Consider the following 19,059-nt stretch of genomic DNA (forward strand, 5'->3'; position numbering starts at 1 on the left):
CAAGTTATCTCTATCTATAACAATATTCAAGATAATAACCAAAAACAGCAAAATTTCCTTAAAATTACTAATTCAGGGGCAGCAACCCAACAAAAGGTTATCCGATTTATCTGAAAATTTCAAGGCAGATAGATCTTGACCTGTTACACAATTTTACCCCTTGTCAGATTTGCTCTAAATGCTTTGGTTTTTGAGTTATAAGCCCAAAACTGCATTTTACCCCTATGTTCTATTTTTAGCCATGGCGGCCATCTTGGATGGTTGGCCGGGTCACCGGACACATTTTTTAAACAAGATACCCCAATGATGATTTTGGCCAAGTTTGGTGTAATTTGGCCAAGTAGTTTCAGAGGAGAAGATGTAAAAGATTACTAAGATTTACGAAAAATGGTTAAAAATTGACTATAAAGGGCAATAACTCCTAAAGGGGTCAACTGACCATTTCGGTCATGTTGACTTATTTGTAAATCTTTTTTTGCTGAACATTATTGCTGTTTACAGTTTATCTCTATCTATAATAATATTCAAGATAATAACCAAAAACAACAAAATTTCATTAAAATTACTTATTCTGGGGCAGCAACCCAAAACCAGGTTGTCCAATTCATCTGAAAATTTCAGGGCAGGTAGATCTTGACCTGATAAACAAATTTACCTCATGTCAGATTTACTCTAAATGCTTTGGTTTTTGAGTTATAAGCCAAAAACTGCATTTTACCCAAGGTTCTATTTTTAGCCATGGTGGCCATCTTGATTGGATGGCTGGGTCACTGGACACATTTTTCAAACTACATACCCCAAAGATGGTTGTGGCCAAGTTTGGATTGATTTGGCCAAGTAGTTTCAGAGGAGAAGATTTTTGTAAAAGATAACTAAGATTTACGAAAAATGGTTAAAAATTGACTATAAAGGGCAATAACTCCTAAAGGGGTCAACTGACCATTTCGGTCATGTTGACTTATTTGTAAATATTACTTTGCTGAACATTATTGCTGTTACAGTTTATCTCTATCTATAATAATATTCAAGATAATAACCAAAAACAGCAAAATTTCCTTAAAATTACTAATTCAGGGGCAGCAACCCAACAACAGGTTATCCGATTTATCTGAAAATTTCAGGGCAGATAGATCTTGACCTGTTACACAAGTTTACCCCTTGTCAGATTTGCTCTAAATGCTTTGGTTTTTGAGTTATAAGCCAAAAACTGCATTTTACCCCTATGTTCTATTTTTAGCCATGGCGGCCATCTTGGATGGTTGGCCGGGTCACCGGACACATTTTTTAAACTAGATACCCCAATGATGATTTTGGCCAAGTTTGGTGTAATTTGGCCCAGTAGTTTCAGAGGAGAAGATTTTTGTAAAAGTTAACGACGACGACGGACGACAGACGACGGACGACGGACGCCAAGTGATGGGAAAAGCTCACTTGGCCCTTTGGGCCAGGTGAGCTAAAAATTAAAGTCCAAAGGGCATATCTCCTAGAAAAAATTTTGAATCATAATTTCCTGTTGACATGCACATCTTCATAATACTACTTATTATCTACAAAGATTCATGAAATTCTGTTATGATGACAAAAACAAGACTGACAGACAGACAGAGGGATGGGTCAAAAACAATATACATTTCGTGGGGTATAATGAAAAGAAAGTGGAATACTAGTCCTAAATTCCTTTTTCTAATTGTAGAACATCAATATCTAAATTTATATTTTTATTTGCATGATCTTGACAAATTCTTTGAGACTCAATCTTAATGCCAATTTTATTTCCGCTACTGAAAATAATTAAAGTAAAAACCCGACATTGGCATTTGTAAATTTATGACTATAATTATTACTTTAAGCACTAAAGATAAAACAGATCAATATTAAAGAAAGTATGTAAGTGGTTTAAAAAATTGCACCATTTTGACAAATAAATAAGTTTATTCTGAAGTCTACTAGTTTAACTGTCATTTCTTCAGGGTTTACATCTCTCTGTAAACCTAGGGTATAGTACCACATCTCTTATATGGTCTATTTTGAGCAACCAACAAATAAATCTCTCCAATCCTAGTCCATAACCACCATGAGGACAGGTTCCATACTTTCTCTGAAATAAAACAAATCCTGTACTTTAGAAGCTGTTGAAATAAAACCAGACACAATTGTAAACAGATTTGTGCAAACTTATCAACTTGTGCTATGTTTTAAGTGCTTAATCATTTTAATATGCTTTTAACTTTTATATGTCTTCTATGGTATCTTACCATGCACTATGTTTAAAATTGTGTTGTTTTCATGACTTTATTATGTGTGTATATATTTTTTTATTCAGTTGATTTGAAAAGCTCACTAGAGCTTGTGTTCATGTAGTATATTGAATATTTACTCTAAATAAAACTTTAATTGAATTGAAAAAGGTATATCTATAGATATAAATGCATTTAGGTGAGAGAAAGGTCTGAAAATGTGTGAAAAATGTTTAGGTATATGGGCCAGTAGTTTCATAAAAGATTCTTGACATAGTTTATGACAACAAAGAACTCAGAAAAAATTCTTGACATAGTTTACGAAAACAAAGAACTAAGAAAAGATTCTTGACATAGTTTACGAAAACAAAGAACTCAGAAAAGATTCTTGACATAGTTTACGACAACAAAGAACTCAGAAAAGATTCTTGACATAGTTTACGACAACAAAGAACTCAGAAAAGATTCTTGACATAGTTTACGACAACAAAGAACTCAGAAAAGATTCTTGACATAGTTTACGAAAACAAAGAACTCAGAAAAGATTCTTGACATAGTTTACGAAAACAAAGAACTCAGAAAAGATTCTTGACATAGTTTACGACAACAAAGAACTCAAAAAAGATTGTTGACATAGTTTACGACAACAAAGAACTCAGAAAAGATTCTTGACATAGTTTACGACAACAAAGAACTCAGAAAAGATTCTTGACATAGTTTACGACAACAAAGAACTCAGAAAAGATTCTTGACATAGTTTACAACAACAAAGAACACAAATTAATGGCATAAGTTCACATGAGGCCCTTGTTTACAAATGATAAATGGTGTCCTTTCATTATTTCGAAATTCTTGATGTAGAGAGACTTCAGTGAGTTTTTCTGTAATGTTATTCTTGATGTAGAGAGCCTTCAGTGAGTTTTTCTGTAATGTTATTCTTGATGTAGAGAACCTTCAGTGAGTTTTTCTGTAATGTTATTCTTGATGTAGAGCGCCTTCAGTGAGTTTTTCAGTTATGTTATATGTAGAGAGCCTCAGTGAGTTTTTCTGTTATGTTATATGTAGAGAGACTTCAGTGAGTTTTTCTGTTATGTTATAACGGGAAAATAAAGAAATCCAACCATCATACTCTTTGCTTCCTTCAAATATTTCTTTGTTAAAATAATATGTCTGCCTTCAATGCAATTATCTCAAAATTATAAAATCAGTACTATTAAAGTTATTACCTGGTCTAGATACCAATAATAAGGTTTAGGATCTATTCCTTCTCGTTTGAAACCTTCCTGGAGTTCTTGTTCATGCCAAATCCTCATAGAACCTCCTGTTATCTCCCCTACTCCAGGCATTAATACATCTACCTGTATAATAAAAATAATACTAGTTAATATTCTACTCCAGGCATTAATACATCTACCTGTATAATAAAAATAATACAAGTTAATTTTCTACTCCAGGCATTAATACATCTATCTGTATAATAAAAATAATACTAGTTAATTTTCTACTCCAGGCATTAATACATCTACCTGTATAATAAAAATAATACTAGATAATTTTCTACTCCAGGCATTAATACGTCTACCTGTATAATAAAAATAATACTAGTTAATTTTCTACTCCAGGCATTAATACGTCTATCTGTATAATAAAAATAATACTAGTTAATTTTCTACTCCAGGCATTAATACGTCTACCTGTATAATAAAAATAATACTAGTTAATTTTCTACTCCAGGCATTAATACATCTACCTGTATAATAAAAATAATACTAGTTTATTTTCTACTCCAGGCATTAATACATCTACCTGTATAATAAAAATAATACAAGTTAATTTTCTACTCCAGGCATTAATACGTCTACCTGTATAATAAAAATAATACTAGTTAATTTTCTACTCCAGGCATTAATACATCTACCTGTATAATAAAAATAATACTAGTTAATTTTCTACTCCAGGCATTAATACATCTACCTGTATAAAAAAAAAAGTACTAGTTCATTTTCTGCATCTTCTGTTATTACACAAAACCATTTTTTTTAACAAATTATTCAATGAATTCAAGTTTAACAAAAAATCTTTCTATTTTATTTTAATAGTTCAAAATAAAGTGTTCTTTGAAGCATCACAGGAAGATATTTCACACTGCAAAGACTTACACCTGAACCTTGCAAGTTACCTAGAGAAGCAGTAGATGCCAAGTTAGAGTCATTGGTTTGACCTTGCTAAGATTGGAACCAAGGACTCTCAAAACTGTGAGACAGCGACCTATTGACACAAATAACCAAAAACACATCTAGGACAATATGTTCCAACAACATTTGGTAAAACCCATGTTCTACAATGCTCTTCATATTTGTACTTAACTTGGCTTTCTCATCTCATATATGTTAGTCTTTTGCATATGAAATGAACGTCTGTGTTCTCAATCAAATCCTGGTATCTTATACATGTATGGTGAGTTTATTAATAGATCAGTGTATAAACATTATTCAATTTCTCATTAAATCTACATTTCAACCATTTCTACCACAAGACTACCAAGCAGATTGATTTAAAATATTAGATCATTGTCACTTTTGAACTATTACATGGAATTCAATAAAAAAAAAATGGTATGAGCCTAAGTTCTGAAAACTCTTTCCCTAATCAAATGGTTTCTGGATGAGATTTATTCATTAAAACAACAACCATTTTCATCAAAGAATTTTTACATATATATATTAAAGATCATGGAATACTTAGTTGGTTTTAATGTCCATTGGCATTCAGTACATGCATTTGTAATCTATTCTTTACTAGACAAACATGCTAAGCTGGATTTTTAATTTGCACTTTTTTTTAACTGAAGAAGTTTGAAGGCAATTGGCAAATTTGTAAGATAAAATACATATGTATTACTAACATATATCACAAATTTAAAATATTATTAAACAACTGAAAAATCTGTTTGGCCAGTTTGTAATGATTTGTGATTCTTATAACAAGTGCCAACCAGATGCTCCACAGGGCACAGCTTTATACGACTGCAGAGGTCGAACCCTGAACAGTTGGGGCAAGCATGGACACAACATTCAAGCCTGATACAGCTCTGAATTTGGATTGTGATTAAATAGTTGACACAGCAAAGGTTTTTGACACAGAATGAATGAGGTATAATGGACTTTAGCTTTTGAGCAATACACTATGCTGTTGAATATAAATCCCAAAAAATTATTTGAAGAACCATCCCTTTGTAGTATGAAAACTTGTGGTATAATTTCAGAGAGATTTATACACTTACACACAAGTTATTGACTGACAACTACAAAAATGCTAATTTGGGCCCCTTATTTGGCCCCTCACTTACTGAAACCCCCGTTGGAGCAAGAACCCCAAAACTCAATTCCAGCCTTTCCTTTGTAGTAAGAAACCTTGTAGTATAATTTCAGAGAGATCCATACATTTAAGGTGGTATGGGTGTCTTCCTCCATCTTGGATTGTAAAAAACAGAGAACCAAAGGTCCATATTTTCTATCAAGTTAGCAAAATGTGATGCAGAAATGCAGATATTTAATGTGAATTTTCATTTTAAAGAACCAATTTATAAGAATATAACTTACAAATATTAATATGTTTGCAAATATTGATTAGTTTGGGTTGTTTTTAATATTTTTTAATGGCATTTCAAGGGGAGGTAACTCTAAAACAGTGCATTTTCTGAAGGATTCTACATGAAATTTTCCTATTTTGTATTTTAGCCGGAAAAAACGTACGGTGACCCTATCTTTTCTTTTGATACTCTCAAAGCATTATCTGAAAGCTATCTTTTCCTTAAGTATTTAACAATTCTATCATTTTGTTTAGTTTCTAATCACAAAATGGTGTTTTTTTCTGTATAATCCATACAAAATTTGTCATTTTGTCACGTCCTGTAGCTTGAGAAAATGCACGGTGACCTATTATTTTTATTATATTTTTCAACATATATCAATAGATACTACGTTTTGGCAAATAAAATTGAGAATGGAAATGGGGAATGTGTCAAAGAGACAACAACCCGACCAAATAAAAAACAACAGCAGAGGGTCACCAACAGGTCTTCAATGTAGCGAGAAAGTATGGACAAATTCTATCATTTTTATTTTAGACTCCCATACCACCTTAAACACAAGTTATTGTCTGTAAACTAGAAAAATGCTTCTTTTTGGCCCTTTTTTTGCCCCCCATTCCTAAATGTTCAGGGATATTAACCCCAAACTGACACCAAGCCTTCCCTTCATTATATGGAACCTTGTGGTACAATGTCAGAGAGATCCATACAGTTAAACATAAGTTATAGTCCCGAAACTTCAAAAATGCTTGTTTTTGGCCCCTTTTTGGCCCTTAATTCCTAGACTGTTTGCCCCATAACCCTTTAAATAAATCCCAAACTTGTGGTAGAATTTCAGAGTAATCGAAATACTTATACACATCTTATTGTCCTGAAACTAGATAAATGCATGTTTTCGGCTCCTTTGGACCCCTAATTCCTAAACCGATGTGACAATAATACCCAAAATCAATCCCAACCTCCCTGTGTGGTTATAAACATTGTGTTAAAATTTTATTGATTTCTATTTACTTATACTTAAGTTATTATCCGGAAACCATCCGTCTTCGGACGACACTGACGACAACGTGATACCAATATACAACCGGGGTCGTATAAAAAGAGGCTGAATACCTTTTTCGTTAAAATAATAGTAATATATTACTTACAGATTCAGTAACTCTAGGGTCATCTTTACAGCGCTGCATATAAAATGATTTAATTTCTGTTGGGAAATGTGTCAGGAAGATAGGTAGATTGATCTTGTCTGTCATCTTTCTCTCAGGTGCTTCTGGAATATCCTAGAAAATATACACTTATATGTACAGTTCTGTGGTCAGTAGGAAGTTTGATTGGATATTGGTATATTCAACAGTCTTATGTAAAGGAGTATGGGCATTAATACCTGTAATTGTTAACAAGGGGAAGTTTTGTAAACTGTATTTTATTTTGAAAGATATTTATAAATTACACTCTCAAAAACAACCTTTCTACCATTTCAGATAAATAAGATGAAAATCTCATATTTATATATTTAAGGCATATATGTAGCTGATTACATTATTTAGTTGTTAGTGGAAAGTTTTCTTACTGGCAATCATAACACATTTTCCCTTGCTATGTAAATTGTTGTCAAATTTTCTTTGTCCTATGGATGTTGATCAGTGCATTGTTTACAGTATTCAACAATGAGACTCATAAAAGTGTCATCAACTGTGGTCACTAACACAAGTTAGTCTTAAATTATCATTACAGTGTTTATATCATTTCTATTAAGTTTTGTTGTGTCTCAAAATCAATTAAATCATGCTGATGGTAAGCTGTATTTTTTCTGTAATTCTAATCTTTTCTTGAATCTAAAGTCTGCCATTACTAAAACAAAAGTTTTAAAGATTAAATTCTTACATCTCCAAATTCATAAAATGTGTCATCCTCCTTCTTGATGTTGTTGTTCCTCAAATATTCTATAGCATCAACATATTTCATTCTCATAAATGGTCTCTTGGGTGGTTGAAAGTCCTGAAAAATATATTGTTCGATACAATAGATTTACTTCACATAAAAATATCTATGACCTGCAACAAAGGTAGCTAGAGTATCTAAATTCACACTTATTTTTGCATGTAAATACATTTGTGTTTCATCCTTTGGGTTTGTTCAAGGTGGTACATGACACTACAGGGGAAAACACTGTAAAAATCAGCTAAATGTTTTAATCACATTAAATTATTAAGCAAATATCAAGCTTTTCAATGATCAAATTTGGTATTAGTAAACTGCTATATATACAATGAAAATATTCCCATGAAGCGTGTGGTTCAAGTTTTTTTAAATACTTAGATTGTCAAAGGAACAAAGTAAATGTTTTGTCAAAATTTTATGAAAATTAAACAAGCCAAATGAACTTCAATGAAAGTGTTTGGTAAAATGGTCAGACACCCATCACCATAGAAATTCTTTATTATTCTGTCTAAGAATCATCTCATTATCTCTGTTAGAGTCATTTTGCCCTACATTTCATGCTAGGAAAATATAATTAAGTTTTAGGTCCATTTATATAAAATCTATTATAACAATTATATTTTATTCTACAGTACAGTACATGTCTATAACAATATGATCACTTTGACTACACTTGAGATTCTTTGCATAAGTTTTAAAGGAGTAGGTCCGGTAAGGCCCCTTTTTTTCCCAAAAATATAACAGTTTTACAAAATTGTTAAAATGTAAACTTTTAGTTATTTATTGGACAGATGAATGCTTCTGCTACATAAATATGGGCTGTTTTTGACAATACAATGCACTTATATCGGGTTGTAGCACCATCAAGTCATGCTAAATTACTGAAATCTTCAAAATTCTATCATTTTAGTTAAATTTTAGACGGTTTCCGTGTAAAACGAAAGTGGCCGCATTCGTGTTCATCCTTAATATTGCAATGTAAGTTGTATTTTATGATAATACATAACATATTTAAAGGTTGTGGATGAACACGGATGCGGCCACTTTCATTTTTGACAAAAACAACCTGAAAAGTGACGTTTTTTGGCATATTTGAGAGATTTTCATATTTGAGCTTCAATCGGATCGTTTTTAATGACTTAATCAGTTAAAATCTTTCACATAAACTAATTGAATCAAGTGAAATAGACACTTAAGTGTTTAAAAAGTGGTCAAAATCTTTCGTCAGATGAAACTGAAATTTGAGGCCAAAATGAGTCCTTACCGGACCTACTCCTTTGTTCATTTCACTAATATCTTTGTGTATACATCAATTTCACCACACAATTATAATGACAGAACATACAAGAAAGTAGGTACCTATTAAAACGTTTAAACCTGCTGCATTTGATTGCATCTTTCCTAAGTCAGGAATCTGATATTCAATAGTTGTCATTTGTTGATGTGGCTCATAAGTATTTCTCATTTAGATTTAGATTAGACCATTGGTTTTCCTGTTTGAATGGTTTTTACTCGTTATGTTAAAGGCCCTTTCAGGCTTGCTGTTCGATGTGAGCCAAGGCTCTTTGTTGAAGACCATACTTTGTGCTATAATTGTTTACTTTTAACAAATTGTGACTTGGATAGAGAGGTGTCTCATTGGCACTCACAACACATCTTCTTATATCTATACATCATCAACAAATATATAATGCGACTTACAGGGTTAAGTTCTCTCACTATCTTATGAAATGCGACTTACAGGGTTAAGTTCTCTCACTATCTTATGAAATGTGACTTACAGGGTTAAGTTCTCTCACTATCTTATGAAATGTGACTTACAGGGTTAAGTTCTCTCACTATCTTATGTGACTTACAGGGTTAAGTTCTCTCACTATCTTATGAAATGTGACTTACAGGGTTAAGTTCTCTCACTATCTTATGTGACTTACAGGGTTAAGTTCTCTCACTATCTTATGTGACTTACAGGGTTAAGTTCTCTCACTATCTTATGTGACTTACAGGGTTAAGTTCTCTCACTATCTTATGAAATGTGACTTACAGGGTTAAGTTCTCTCACTATCTTATGTGACTTGCAGGGTTAAGTTCTCTCACTATCTTATGTGACTTACAGGGTTAAGTTCTCTTACTATCTTATGTGACTTACAGGGTTAAGTTCTCTCACTATCTTATGCAATGTGACTTACAGGGTTAAGTTCTCTCACTATCTTATGCAATGTGACTTACAGGGTTAAGTTCTCTCAATATCTTATGAAATGTGACTTACAGGGTTAAGTTCTCTCACTATCTTATAAAATGTGACTTACAGGGTTAAGTTCTCTCACTATCTTATGTGACTTACAGGGTTAAGTTCTCTCACTATCTTATGTGACTTACAGGGTTAAGTTCTCTCACTATCTTATGTGACTTACAGGGTTAAGTTCTCTCACTATCTTATGAAATGTGACTTACAGGGTTAAGTTCTCTCACTATCTTATGTGACTTACAGGGTTAAGTTCTCTCACTATCTTATGTGACTTACAGGTTTAAGTTCTCTCACTATCTTATGTGACTTACAGGGTTAAGTTCTCTCACTATCTTATGAAATGTGACTTACAGGGTTAAGTTCTCTCACTATCTTATGTGACTTACAGGTTTAAGTTCTCTCACTATCTTATGTGACTTACAGGGTTAAGTTCTCTCACTATCTTATGAAATGTGACTTACAGGGTTAAGTTCTCTCACTATCTTATGTGACTTACAGGTTTAAGTTCTCTCACTATCTTATGTGACTTACAGGGTTAAGTTCTCTCACTATCTTATGAAATGTGACTTACAGGGTTAAGTTCTCTCACTATCTTATGTGACTTACAGGGTTAAGTTCTCTCACTATCTTATGTGACTTACAGGGTTAAGTTCTCTCACTATCTTATGTGACTTACAGGTTTAAGTTCTCTCACTATCTTATGTGACTTACAGGGTTAAGTTCTCTCACTATCTTATGAAATGTGACTTACAGGGTTAAGTTCTCTCACTATCTTATGTGACTTACAGGGTTAAGTTCTCTCACTATCTTATGAAATGTGACTTACAGGGTTAAGTTCTCTCACTATCTTATGTGACTTACAGGGTTAAGTTCTCTCACTATCTTATGTGACTTACAGGGTTAAGTTCTCTCACTATCTTATGAAATGTGACTTACAGGGTTAAGTTCTCTCACTATCTTATGTGACTTACAGGGTTAAGTTCTCTCACTATCTTATGTGACTTACAGGGTTAAGTTCTCTCACTATCTTATGTGACTTACAGGTTTAAGTTCTCTCAATTTCTTATGAAATGTGACTTACAGGGTTAAGTTCTCTCATTATCTTAAGTTCTCTCACTATCTTATGAAATGTGACTTACAGGGTTAAGTTCTCTCACTATCTTATGTGACTTACAGGGTTAAGTTCTCTCACTATCTTATGAAATGTGACTTACAGGGTTAAATTCTCTCACTATCTTATGAAATGTGACTTACAGGGTTAAGTTCTCTTACTATCTTATGTGACTTACAGGGTTAAGATCTCTAACTATCTTATGAAATGTGACTTACAGGGTTAAGTTCTCTCACTATCATATGTGACTTACAGGGTTAAGTTCTCTTACTATCTTATGTGACTTACAGGGTTAAGTTCTCTCACTATCTTATGTGACTTACAGGGTTAAGTTCTCTCACTATCTTATGTGACTTACAGGGTTAAGTTCTCTCACTATCTTATGTGACTTACAGGGTTAAGTTCTCTCACTATCTTATGAAATGTGACTTACAGGGTTAAGTTCTCTCACTATCTTATGTGACTTACAGGGTTAAGTTCTCTCACTATCTTATGTGACTTACAGGGTTAAGTTCTCTCACTATCTTATGTGACTTACAGGTTTAAGTTCTCTCACTATCTTATGTGACTTACAGGGTTAAGTTCTCTCACTATCTTATGAAATGTGACTTACAGGGTTAAGTTCTCTCACTATCTTATGTGACTTACAGGTTTAAGTTCTCTCACTATCTTATGTGACTTACAGGGTTAAGTTCTCTCACTATCTTATGAAATGTGACTTACAGGGTTAAGTTCTCTCACTATCTTATGTGACTTACAGGGTTAAGTTCTCTCACTATCTTATGTGACTTACAGGGTTAAGTTCTCTCACTATCTTATGTGACTTACAGGTTTAAGTTCTCTCACTATCTTATGTGACTTACAGGGTTAAGTTCTCTCACTATCTTATGAAATGTGACTTACAGGGTTAAGTTCTCTCACTATCTTATGTGACTTACAGGGTTAAGTTCTCTCACTATCTTATGAAATGTGACTTACAGGGTTAAGTTCTCTCACTATCTTATGTGACTTACAGGGTTAAGTTCTCTCACTATCTTATGTGACTTACAGGGTTAAGTTCTCTCACTATCTTATGAAATGTGACTTACAGGGTTAAGTTCTCTCACTATCTTATGTGACTTACAGGGTTAAGTTCTCTCACTATCTTATGTGACTTACAGGGTTAAGTTCTCTCACTATCTTATGTGACTTACAGGTTTAAGTTCTCTCAATTTCTTATGAAATGTGACTTACAGGGTTAAGTTCTCTCATTATCTTAAGTTCTCTCACTATCTTATGAAATGTGACTTACAGGGTTAAGTTCTCTCACTATCTTATGTGACTTACAGGGTTAAGTTCTCTCACTATCTTATGAAATGTGACTTACAGGGTTAAATTCTCTCACTATCTTATGAAATGTGACTTACAGGGTTAAGTTCTCTTACTATCTTATGTGACTTACAGGGTTAAGATCTCTAACTATCTTATGAAATGTGACTTACAGGGTTAAGTTCTCTCACTATCATATGTGACTTACAGGGTTAAGTTCTCTTACTATCTTATGTGACTTACAGGGTTAAGTTCTCTCACTATCTTATGTGACTTACAGGGTTAAGTTCTCTCACTATCTTATGTGACTTACAGGGTTAAGTTCTCTCACTATCTTATGTGACTTACAGGGTTAAGTTCTCTCACTATCTTATGAAATGTGACTTACAGGGTTAAGTTCTCTCACTATCTTATGTGACTTACAGGGTTAAGTTCTCTCACTATCTTATGTGACTTACAGGGTTAAGTTCTCTCACTATCTTATGTGACTTACAGGGTTAAGTTCTCTCACTATCTTATGAAATGTGACTTACAGGGTTAAGTTCTCTCACTATCTTATGTGACTTACAGGGTTAAGTTCTCTCACTATCTTATGTGACTTACAGGGTTAAGTTCTCTCACTATCTTATGTGACTTACAGGTTTAAGTTCTCTCAATTTCTTATGAAATGTGACTTACAGGGTTAAGTTCTCTCATTATCTTAAGTTCTCTCACTATCTTATGAAATGTGACTTACAGGGTTAAGTTCTCTCACTATCTTATGTGACTTACAGGGTTAAGTTCTCTCACTATCTTATGAAATGTGACTTACAGGGTTAAATTCTCTCACTATCTTATGAAATGTGACTTACAGGGTTAAGTTCTCTTACTATCTTATGTGACTTACAGGGTTAAGATCTCTAACTATCTTATGAAATGTGACTTACAGGGTTAAGTTCTCTCACTATCATATGTGACTTACAGGGTTAAGTTCTCTTACTATCTTATGTGACTTACAGGGTTAAGTTCTCTCACTATCTTATGTGACTTACAGGGTTAAGTTCTCTCACTATCTTATGTGACTTACAGGGTTAAGTTCTCTCACTATCTTATGTGACTTACAGGGTTAAGTTCTCTCACTATCTTATGAAATGTGACTTACAGGGTTAAGTTCTCTCACTATCTTATGTGACTTACAGGGTTAAGTTCTCTCACTATCTTATGTGACTTACAGGGTTAAGTTCTCTTACTATCTTATGTGACTTACAGGGTTAAGTTCTCTCACTATCTTATGTGACTTACAGGTTTAAGTTCTCTTACTATCTTATGTGACTTACAGGGTTAAGTTCTCTCACTATCTTATGCAATGTGACTTACAGGGTTAAGTTCTCTCACTATCTTATGAAATGTGACTTACAGGGTTAAGTTCTCTTAATTTCTTATGAAATGTGACTTACAGGGTTAAGTTCTCTCACTATCTTATGTGACTTACAGGGTTAAGTTCTCTTACTATCTTATGTGACTTACAGGGTTAAGTTCTCTCACTATCTTATGTGACTTACAGGGTTAAGTTCTCTTAGTATCTTATAAGACTTACAGGGTTAAGTTCTCTCACTATCTTATGTGACTTACAGGGTTAAGTTCTCTCACTATCTTATGTGACTTTCAGGGTTAAGTTCTCTCACTATCTTATGAAATGTGACTTACAGGGTTAAGTTCTCTCACTATCTTATGCAATGTGACTTACAGGGTTAAGTTCTCTCACTATCTTATGAAATGTGACTTACAGGGTTAAGTTCTCTCACTATCTTATGTGACTTACAGGGTTAAGTTCTCTCACTATCTTATGTGACTTACAGGGTTAAGTTCTCTCACTATCTTATGTGACTTACAGGGTTAAGTTCTCTCACTATCTTATGAAATGTGACTTACAGGGTTAAGTTCTCTCACTATCTTATGTGACTTACAGGGTTAAGTTCTCTCACTATCTTATGTGACTTACAGGGTTAAGTTCTCTCACTATCTTATGTGACTTACAGGGTTAAGTTCTCTCACTATCTTATGAAATGTGACTTACAGGGTTAAGTTCTCTCACTATCTTATGTGACTTACAGGATTAAGTTCTCTCAATTTCTTATGAAATGTGACTTACAGGGTTAAGTTCTCTCACTATCTTATGTGACTTACAGGATAAAGTTCTCTTACTATCTTATGTGACTTACAGGGTTAAGTTCTCTCACTATCTTATGTGACTTACAGGGTTAAGTTCTCTCACTATCTTATGTGACTTACAGGGTTAAGTTCTCTCACTATCTTATGTGACTTACAGGGTTAAGTTCTCTCACTATCTTATGAAATGTGACTTACAGGGTTAAGTTCTCTCACTATCTTATGTGACTTACAGGGTTAAGTTCTCTCACTATCTTATGTGACTTACAGGGTTAAGTTCTCTCACTATCTTATGTGACTTACAGGGTTAAGTTCTCTCACTATCTTATGAAATGTGACTTACAGGGTTAAGTTCTCTCACTATCTTATGTGACTTGCAGGGTTAAGTTCTCTCACTATCTTATGTGACTTACAGGGTTAAGTTCTCTTACTATCTTATGTGACTTACAGGGTTAAGTTCTCTCACTATCTTATGCAATGTGACTTACAGGGTTAAGTTCTCTCACTATCTTATGCAATGTGACTTACAGGGTTAAGTTCTCTCAATATCTTATGAAATGTGACTTACAGGGTTAAGTTCTCTCACTATCTTATAAAATGTGACTTACAGGGTTAAGTTCTCTCACTATCTTATGTGACTTACAGGGTTAAGTTCTCTCACTATCTTATGTGACTTACAGGGTTAAGTTCTCTCACTATCTTATGTGACTTACAGGGTTAAGTTCTCTCACTATCTTATGAAATGTGACTTACAGGGTTAAGTTCTCTCACTATCTTATGTGACTTACAGGGTTAAGTTCTCTCACTATCTTATGTGACTTACAGGTTTAAGTTCTCTCACTATCTTATGTGACTTACAGGGTTAAGTTCTCTCACTATCTTATGAAATGTGACTTACAGGGTTAAGTTCTCTCACTATCTTATGTGACTTACAGGTTTAAGTTCTCTCACTATCTTATGTGACTTACAGGGTTAAGTTCTCTCACTATCTTATGAAATGTGACTTACAGGGTTAAGTTCTCTCACTATCTTATGTGACTTACAGGTTTAAGTTCTCTCACTATCTTATGTGACTTACAGGGTTAAGTTCTCTCACTATCTTATGAAATGTGACTTACAGGGTTAAGTTCTCTCACTATCTTATGTGACTTACAGGGTTAAGTTCTCTCACTATCTTATGTGACTTACAGGGTTAAGTTCTCTCACTATCTTATGTGACTTACAGGTTTAAGTTCTCTCACTATCTTATGTGACTTACAGGGTTAAGTTCTCTCACTATCTTATGAAATGTGACTTACAGGGTTAAGTTCTCTCACTATCTTATGTGACTTACAGGGTTAAGTTCTCTCACTATCTTATGAAATGTGACTTACAGGGTTAAGTTCTCTCACTATCTTATGTGACTTACAGGGTTAAGTTCTCTCACTATCTTATGTGACTTACAGGGTTAAGTTCTCTCACTATCTTATGAAATGTGACTTACAGGGTTAAGTTCTCTCACTATCTTATGTGACTTACAGGGTTAAGTTCTCTCACTATCTTATGTGACTTACAGGGTTAAGTTCTCTCACTATCTTATGTGACTTACAGGTTTAAGTTCTCTCAATTTCTTATGAAATGTGACTTACAGGGTTAAGTTCTCTCATTATCTTAAGTTCTCTCACTATCTTATGAAATGTGACTTACAGGGTTAAGTTCTCTCACTATCTTATGTGACTTACAGGGTTAAGTTCTCTCACTATCTTATGAAATGTGACTTACAGGGTTAAATTCTCTCACTATCTTATGAAATGTGACTTACAGGGTTAAGTTCTCTTACTATCTTATGTGACTTACAGGGTTAAGATCTCTAACTATCTTATGAAATGTGACTTACAGGGTTAAGTTCTCTCACTATCATATGTGACTTACAGGGTTAAGTTCTCTTACTATCTTATGTGACTTACAGGGTTAAGTTCTCTCACTATCTTATGTGACTTACAGGGTTAAGTTCTCTCACTATCTTATGTGACTTACAGGGTTAAGTTCTCTCACTATCTTATGTGACTTACAGGGTTAAGTTCTCTCACTATCTTATGAAATGTGACTTACAGGGTTAAGTTCTCTCACTATCTTATGTGACTTACAGGGTTAAGTTCTCTCACTATCTTATGTGACTTACAGGGTTAAGTTCTCTCACTATCTTATGTGACTTACAGGGTTAAGTTCTCTCACTATCTTATGAAATGTGACTTACAGGGTTAAGTTCTCTCACTATCTTATGTGACTTACAGGGTTAAGTTCTCTCACTATCTTATGTGACTTACAGGGTTAAGTTCTCTCACTATCTTATGTGACTTACAGGTTTAAGTTCTCTCAATTTCTTATGAAATGTGACTTACAGGGTTAAGTTCTCTCATTATCTTAAGTTCTCTCACTATCTTATGAAATGTGACTTACAGGGTTAAGTTCTCTCACTATCTTATGTGACTTACAGGGTTAAGTTCTCTCACTATCTTATGAAATGTGACTTACAGGGTTAAATTCTCTCACTATCTTATGAAATGTGACTTACAGGGTTAAGTTCTCTTATTATCTTATGTGACTTACAGGGTTAAGATCTCTAACTATCTTATGAAATGTGACTTACAGGGTTAAATTCTCTCACTATCATATGTGACTTACAGGGTTAAGTTCTCTTACTATCTTATGTGACTTACAGGGTTAAGTTCTCTCACTATCTTATGTGACTTACAGGGTTAAGTTCTCTCACTATCTTATGTGACTTACAGGGTTAAGTTCTCTCACTATCTTATGAAATGTGACTTACAGGGTTAAGTTCTCTCACTATCTTATGTGACTTACAGGGTTAAGTTCTCTCACTATCTTATGTGACTTACAGGGTTAAGTTCTCTTACTATCTTATGTGACTTACAGGTTTAAGTTCTCTCACTATCTTATGTGACTTACAGGTTTAAGTTCTCTTACTATCTTATGTGACTTACAGGGTTAAGTTCTCTCACTATCTTATGCAATGTGACTTACAGGGTTAAGTTCTCTCACTATCTTATGAAATGTGACTTACAGGGTTAAGTTCTCTTAATTTCTTATGAAATGTGACTTACAGGGTTAAGTTCTCTCACTATCTTATGTGACTTACAGGGTTAAGTTCTCTTACTATCTTATGTGACTTACAGGGTTAAGTTCTCTCACTATCTTATGTGACTTACAGGGTTAAGTTCTCTTACTATCTTATAAGACTTACAGGGTTAAGTTCTCTCACTATCTTATGTGACTTACAGGGTTAAGTTCTCTCACTATCTTATGTGACTTTCAGGGTTAAGTTCTCTCACTATCTTATGAAATGTGACTTACAGGGTTAAGTTCTCTCACTATCTTATGCAATGTGACTTACAGGGTTAAGTTCTCTCACTATCTTATGAAATGTGACTTACAGGGTTAAGTTCTCTCACTATCTTATGTGACTTACAGGGTTAAGTTCTCTCACTATCTTATGTGACTTACAGGGTTAAGTTCTCTCACTATCTTATGTGACTTACAGGGTTAAGTTCTCTCACTATCTTATGAAATGTGACTTACAGGGTTAAGTTCTCTCACTATCTTATGAAATGTGACTTACAGGGTTAAGTTCTCTCACTATCTTATGTGACTTACAGGGTTAAGTTCTCTCACTATCTTATGTGACTTACAGGGTTAAGTTCTCTCACTATCTTATGAAATGTGACTTACAGGGTTAAGTTCTCTCACTATCTTATGTGACTTACAGGATTAAGTTCTCTCAATTTCTTATGAAATGTGACTTACAGGGTTAAGTTCTCTCACTATCTTATGTGACTTACAGGATAAAGTTCTCTTACTATCTTATGTGACTTACAGGGTTAAGTTCTCTCACTATCTTATGTGACTTACAGGGTTAAGTTCTCTCACTATCTTATGTGACTTACAGGGTTAAGTTCTCTCACTATCTTATGTGACTTACAGGGTTAAGTTCTCTCACTATCTTATGTGACTTACAGGGTTAAGTTCTCTCAATTTCTTATGAAATGTGACTTACAGGGTTAAGTTCTCTTACTATCTTCCCATATGGTGATGCCATAACTCTGTCAACCACACCACAGATCAAGTCTTCTACATGTTGTAATAAATCCTCAAAATCTATGAAAGGTAATTCACCCTCTATATGAGTGTACCTGTAACAAAACATTTCACATGAAAAACTTTATTTTCCAAGAAGGCATTCTAAAGGGTTATTTAAAAAGTAAGTTATACCCATGGAGTCTCATATTACCATCATATCTTTTATGAACATTTAAGCACTTTGAAAATTTTACATCAATCTAGCCAATCTAATAGTGTTGATCAAGATATTCTTCACTTACTTTTTATTTGAAAATAAGACAACACACTAGATATTTTGATAATTATCTATGAGATTTTGAGTTTCATTTTTGTCATTGAAGATGTAAAGAAAGGATAG

The 19,059-nt window shown here is 33.7% G+C and overlaps 1 protein-coding gene across 2 annotated transcripts in view; it reads right to left on the reverse strand.

Moving 5' to 3' along the window:
• Positions 1-1,703: 1,703 nt before the first annotated feature.
• LOC139521655 (asparagine--tRNA ligase, cytoplasmic-like) overlaps positions 1,704-19,059 on the reverse strand; it is a 32,942-nt gene continuing 15,586 nt past the window's right edge. For both annotated transcript variants that reach the window (XM_071315144.1, XM_071315145.1), the window contains 5 exons: positions 18,637-18,772; positions 7,714-7,827; positions 6,978-7,109; positions 3,464-3,595; positions 1,704-2,098 (listed from right to left, as the gene is read on the reverse strand). In XM_071315144.1, coding sequence (XP_071171245.1) covers positions 1,967-2,098; positions 3,464-3,595; positions 6,978-7,109; positions 7,714-7,827; positions 18,637-18,772 — 646 coding nt within the window. In that variant the 3' untranslated portion in view covers positions 1,704-1,966. The remainder of the gene's footprint in view (positions 2,099-3,463; positions 3,596-6,977; positions 7,110-7,713; positions 7,828-18,636; positions 18,773-19,059) is intronic.

The sequence above is a fragment of the Mytilus edulis genome, chromosome 4 (assembly GCF_963676685.1).
Source record: "Mytilus edulis chromosome 4, xbMytEdul2.2, whole genome shotgun sequence".
Lineage (NCBI taxonomy): Eukaryota > Metazoa > Mollusca > Bivalvia > Mytilida > Mytilidae > Mytilus > Mytilus edulis.